The sequence below is a fragment of the Sminthopsis crassicaudata genome, chromosome 2, assembly GCF_048593235.1.
Source record: "Sminthopsis crassicaudata isolate SCR6 chromosome 2, ASM4859323v1, whole genome shotgun sequence".
Classification (NCBI taxonomy): domain Eukaryota; kingdom Metazoa; phylum Chordata; class Mammalia; order Dasyuromorphia; family Dasyuridae; genus Sminthopsis; species Sminthopsis crassicaudata.
Window position 1 is genome coordinate 523,761,494 of NC_133618.1, and position 6,169 is coordinate 523,767,662.

Sequence of the window (6,169 nt, forward strand, 5' to 3'; positions counted from 1 at the left end):
CATCCAGTCATTTAAGAGGATTTAGAGAATACTGCCAGGTAATTTGGGAAAATGGTATTATGAAAAAGAACAGGAAAACAAAGAGGAGATTCTTTGTTAGAATAGTAAGGGTTGTATTAAGGCCCTGAAATATTTGAGACAATGAGCTTAAAGACAAAATTGGGGGAGATTCAATAAGCACATTTTGTGTACTGAAATCTGTACCAAGTCCACAATGTTTTCCTCTATAAATTTAGCACAAAGTCTTCTGGGTCAACACACTTTCATTGACTCCACAAGTAATCCTTGTCCTGAAGGATTGACATTCTATCAACATCTAGCTAGCAACTAAGTTTGTTGAAATTTAAGAATATTACAATAAGATTAAGTGATTTGCCTAGCTGCCAATGGCAGCTACTATGTATTAGCATTATGACAAAACTCAGGTGAATCAGATAATATATCATTACTCTTCAGCTTAAAAAGTAGAGGTACTAAACTAAGAAATTCATTAGGATGCAAATTATTTAATATTGTTGTAATTTCTTTGAATCTGGTATGAAAGTGCTTACATGTCCAATTATTGCTAAGACGTCCAAAAGTATCTTCATATATATGAACTTATTTTAAAAGTTAGATTCCTGATAAAAAAACTTACATAATAATCCTAAAATCACAACTAATGTGGTTAGTTAAGCACATCTAGCTTAAGCTAAGAGCTGAGGGGAAGCCAACATGAAAAATAATGGCAAGTAGTCTTATACATAATATCTAGGGGAGGAGATGGAAGGAGGGAAGAGAAAATTCGGAATAGAAATGAGTGCAAACGATAATGTAAAAAATTACCCAAGCATACATTCTGTCAATAAAGAGTTATAATTTAAAAGAAAAAAAATAATGTTAATGGAAGTAGGAGGGCAGTTGTAAAGACCATTTGGTTTTAAGCCAAATCTTGAATGAGACCGGGTGCCATGGGATAGATCCAAGCATGAGAGCAAGCCAATGAAAAGGCATAAGAATTTGAAGTGTGTAAGAAATATGTAAGAGTGGGGTTTATATATATAAATAAAATAAAGTAGACACTGTCACTGGATCATCTCCATAAAATATACCTAGAAAGCTAGGAAGAAGCCAGGTTGTAAATGACTTTAAATGCCAAAAAAGAACATCTTATCTTTGATGCTGGAGGTTAAAAGGAATCTCTTAAGAATCTGGTAATATCTATTCCAAATCCTGATTCTGGAAGGCAACTTCAAAAGTTCCTTTCAAGATGCAGTAGTTTAGTTAATACTTTAATTTGGCATTTAAAAGCTTAGCTCATTAAATCTCTGAAGGAACCTCCTTTGGTTTTCATTTGGCTGCAGAAAGTCATACTATCTCCAGAGACTTTTTTAATCCTTTCTAAGCATTTTCTCTTACATTTGTGTGAATGAAAAAGTCAAATGTTTTTGGTATTGAATTATATGTTTTAATTGTGAAGCAAGGGATTAATTCTTAAACTTCTGCAGTGGAACACTGGCTATAAAAATTTTACTCATTTAGTAGTTTGTATTTTTTACCTTTTTAATGGAGGCAAGGAGGGAAGGAATTTGGAAGTGAAAAAAATCACTATTTAAATAAAAGAAACCCACTTAAGAAAGTCAGTTTTTAAAAAGTACAACATACTTCATAGGAACTTTAATAGAACTTATTTTAAAACAATGAATAAAAAGGTGTTACACATTGAAGTGATAAATACTTTAAAAATATATTAAGATCTATTGAAACAGAGACCCCAGAAATTCCAGACTTCAGAGGACTTTGAACTATCTACTAAACTGTAACCATCCAATACTTTATAAGGAAAGGTATTGGGTACCCATTATTAAAGGCATTTGAAATCCTGGAGAAGACTCCCTCCACTTTACAAAATATATCAAACTACTTTTAGGAAATATGAAGTACCAATATTTTGAGTCCCCTTCCACGGAAGTCTTTGAACAGCCAAACAGTTTGTGAGAGAACAGTAGCAAACAGCATTGGTCAAAGAGAACAGTTAGATTCATCAATTATTGCGTCAACGTTCAAGATGACAGCTTCTTAATCAAAACCCAGAAGATGCACATTTTAAAATGTTCAACAGATCTCATGAGATGTTCCATGTTCATCCGGTTTCTTCTTCCAGCTTTAATCATCTTAGCACATGGTAATTAACTGAGGCCATTCTCTTTCCTGCACTGGGTCCCCTTCCAAGTCTCTTAGGTCTTTGCTTCCAAGATTGGCATAAACAGTTAAAATCCATTATCGTACAGCTAATAGAAGAGCTAATCCCATCAGTCCAAATCCTGCGGCGGCGGCCATTATGCAGCACAGGGTACTATTTGGATCACTTTGTGGGGGAGGCTGCTTCTGGGTGAAGTGGTGGTGAAAGCCAGTCTGGACAGGAAGAGAAGAGAAAACATTGGTCACCTCACTCCAAACATCAGGTAGGCCTTTGCCTCCCTAGCACATAGTGGACATTTTAATAACCACTTGTTCAATTTAGTCTCACCTCCAGTTCCCTCAAAAAAGTTCAACGTTTGTTGAAAATTAACAACGGTAGTTATTCTATGTAAAAAATTACATGCCTGTATGTAATTTGGTCACCAGGCATCTGGCAATATTTGGCTATTTAAGTCACCATTGTAGATCATGACATAATGAAAAGTGACCAAGTTTGGTTTTCCTGGGTCCAAGCCCAGTACTCTACTGTACCACCGAAATACCCCAAACTTCTAGAAGAATGAACAGCTCCTTACTGAATATCTGGATAGTTTAATGCAGAAAAAAGATTTCAGTGAATGCTGTTATTTGCACCAGAAATATTGATTATATGAAAGAGAGTGATTAGAAGTGAGCACATGAAATAAGAGCTACCCACTATCATTTTGAAGCATATTTCTGAACCAAAGACATAGGCTATTCTGAAGATCCTCTGGGTTATTAGACCAGTTAACCCCTGAGAAACTAAAGCTGGCAGTTGCTCCAGCCATCTCCATTCAGGATAATCAAAAGTGACAGGAATTAAAGTCCAGATGGTTGCATTTTAACTTTGCTGGGTGGAGGAGTATGTATAAACAAGCTGCATTTGGCATTCTTCTGGCAATTCTGGTCTTTATATTACATTTCTCTGTCAAATAGCTCACGTAAATATCTCCCGAAACCGGTAATGTTTAGATAAGTGCCACACTTGTTTTTTCCATCAACTTCATTCATAGCAAATCCCAGTAAAATGCTACTTGTCACCACATTTCCCCAGTTAGAATGGTATTGTTGGATGAAGTATTGGGATTCAACAGAAATGTGCTCCTACTTCCCACCATAGTATGCTGGGCCTGAAGTCAGAAAGACCAGGGTTCAAATTCAGTCCATGGATCAGTGACCTAGGCAAAGCACCTCAATTTATTTCGGTTTTCTCAACTGTAAATAACAGCCCCTTCCTTTCCGGGGTTGTTGTAAGGATCAAATTTAAGACATTTGTAAAGTCCTTTCATATGGTGCTTGGAACCAAGGAGTGGGAGAGCTACACAAACACCTATCCCCCTTCCCTAGTTTCTGGGGGGACACAACATCATATGTATCCAGATCCTGAATTCATTCATTCATGATTTAAAAAGCCTATGATGTTAAGGCGCTGGGACTATCTGGTGGGGATTTAAAAAATTTTTTTATTAAGGCCTCCGGAATATTCAGGTTGGGTCAACAAAAAGCACCTTAACAGCCCCAAGTCTCTTGGGTAACCTTTAAAAAAATGTGGTAACCCACATGGAAGTCCCAGCACAAACCTGAAAGTAAACCGAGCGGCAAGTGTCAGAAAGACGACCAGACACGAAATACTGAGAACTGAAGGGGGACCTCAGAAACCTGCCAGGCCCTCCTTTTACAGATGAGCATACAACGTCAGGGGATTGATCAAGGCCCTGTGGCTAATCAACTGAACCCAGGTGTTCTGGCTCCCAGGCAGCAGATTGAGCATCCTCAGGCATCTAAGTTCTCCTAGGTTGTGAGACACACACACACACACACACACACACACACACACACACGATCATTTTAGTCCCAGAGACAAGAACTAGAGGAGAAAAACGCGGGAGGGGGCGAGGATAAGGTTTTGAAGCCAAAAGGAGGGTGGGGAGGCCGTCAGGGTCCTGAATCTGGTTCATTGAAGGAGGTGACAAGGTGCCTCCCTCGGAGACATCCCACCGTGATTTTACATAGGTCCAGAAGTTAGGTTAGCTAAGAGACAAAGGCATCATTTTTATTCTAGTGCGCGGAGAATGAATTACAAATTAGAGCGGTCAGTCCCAGCTACATCCCATAGACGATTTTCCAAGTTTTGGGTCTCGAGCTGTCCATATATGGGCAAAACATTCAGGCCCGATAGAGGAGCTTTCAAAAAAGCTCCCGGGAGAGCGGAGGAAGAATCCTGCCACATTTTTTGGGGAGGGGGAGGAAGCCAGAGCCGAGACTAACCCCTGGCCAGTCCAGCCCAGCGTTCGGACTGAACTTCCCTGGGTGACTGGAGCACGGTTTGTGCGACTTTCTTTTTCTTCTGAGGGGCGGGGGGATGCTGACACACAAACTTAACCCAGATATTCGAGGTACCCTCGAGCGTCCGGACTGAAGCGCAGCGAGACTCTTCCCACTTCCGCTTTGGGACCCTCCCCCCTTAAAATAAGAAGTGTTTGCTAACTGCTGAGTTTTACTTTCAGAACCGGCAACTTTACCTTCGGTTAAGAAAAAAACAAAACCAAAAAACATCCAGCCCACCAGAGAGTCCTTGCGGCCGCACGCAGAACTTCCGCGTGGGACAGAAAAGGAATTTCCCCCGCTGCCTCCCACCCACTCTTGGAAACTCCGCAGAACTCTCCCGCGGCCCCCGGCCACCACGCCGCTCCCCGCTCGCGAGGACCCCCCCCCCCCCGGCTCCTCAAGAAGCGGGGGCTGGGATGGAGGGGGTTGCGCAGGACGGGACTCTCCGTGAGTGAGCCGACGGGGTCGGGGCAGGTCTGACCTGCATCGTCCGGTCCCTCTCAGGCCATGTGGCCGAGCGCGGCGGGCTCGCCCCTTCCCCTAGCCCGGGGGGAGGCGGGCGCCCCGTGCTCACCCAGCCGCCGTTCTCCCGCAGCCAGGCTCCCTTCTTCTCCACCAGATAGTCGCAGAGCTCCTCGGTCAGGCGCCGGCTGAGCTCGCTCCGCAGCTGCCCCCGCTCCTTTTTCTCCTGGTCCTCCGTCTCCATCATCGCCCCGGTGAAGACCACCAGCACCGCCACGCGGCCCCAGTTGAAGCCGTCCTGGTCCATCATCTCGGCCACTTCGCTTATGACGTGCTCGGGCGCCCGGTCCTGGAGCTGGCTCCGGGCGCACTCGAAGAAGTCCCGGTAACTGCGGCGGAGCTCCCTGGCCACCGTGCGCATCGTGGCCGCGGCCGGCGTGGAGGGCGGCCGCTCCTGGCAGCCCTCCCGGCGGCAGCAGTACTCCAAGTAGTCGCTCACCAGCTGCCTCGTCTCCTCCCGAAGGCCGTCCTCGTTCTCCATGCTTCCACCCGGGGCGAGAGAGCCGAGACCAGCTTGCAATCACTGCTCTTTCCCCGGGAGGTTGGGGTTTCTTAACTCGCCGGAGGCGGAGCTCTGCCCCGTTACTCCGCCCCGGGGCGGGACCGCGGCCCCCGCCCCGCCCCCCATCGGCGTCTGCCTGCAGCCCACTCGTTTTCGTTTTCTCTGAGCCACATCCTTCTTTACTGGGCGCGTAACACCTCTCTCCTTAACCTGAGCCCCCCCCCCCCCCCGCCCCTTTCCACGCGTGCCTGGGACAGAAGCTGCTGGGCTGCCCGCGGAGAGGCGGAGCGGGCCTCCCTCCGGGTCCTTATGTAATCTGCCCCCTAAGAGGAGGGGAGCGCCGCGTCAGAGGCCTGGCAGCGTCCCAAGTGCCGTTTCCTTCCTCCCACAGCAAGCATCTTAGGTTGGGGGGGAGGGAGGAGGACGGGAGTGGGATTGATGGTGGAGGTCGTCAGCATCCTTCCAAACAACTGAGCATGTGCAAACAGCGACGCTCTCAACCGGACAGAAGCCGCGGGCCGGTTCCTTTCCCTGACCCTGGACAAAGAGAAAAGGAAAAAGAAACAGGGACGGAAGGGATGGGAAAGAGCCCACGGGCAGGGACATGCATAGCTT

At 45.7% G+C, this 6,169-nt stretch overlaps 1 protein-coding gene across 1 annotated transcript; it reads right to left on the bottom strand.

Annotated features, from left to right (window-relative positions):
* Positions 1–1,623: 1,623 nt before the first annotated feature.
* Positions 1,624–5,823, bottom strand: BCL2L10 (BCL2 like 10). The gene is made up of 2 exons (XM_074294527.1): positions 5,105–5,823; positions 1,624–2,394 (listed from the first exon to the last, which is right to left on the bottom strand). The coding sequence occupies exons 1-2, from the start codon at positions 5,531–5,533 to the stop codon at positions 2,260–2,262; spliced, it is 564 nt and encodes a 187-aa protein (XP_074150628.1). The 5' UTR covers positions 5,534–5,823; the 3' UTR covers positions 1,624–2,259.
* Between the last annotated feature and the right edge of the window lie 346 nt (positions 5,824–6,169).

What these genes read in the sequence shown, in the direction of transcription:
- BCL2L10 (XM_074294527.1), bottom strand. Translation starts at nt 5,533, where the DNA reads ATGGAGAACGAGGACGGCCTTCGGGAGGAGACGAGGCAGCTGGTGAGC. An exon ending in TGCGGGAGAACGGCGGCTGG is followed by an intron (nt 2,395 to 5,104) that starts GTGAGCACGGGG and finishes CTTCCTGTCCAG; the next exon opens with ACTGGCTTTCACCACCACTT.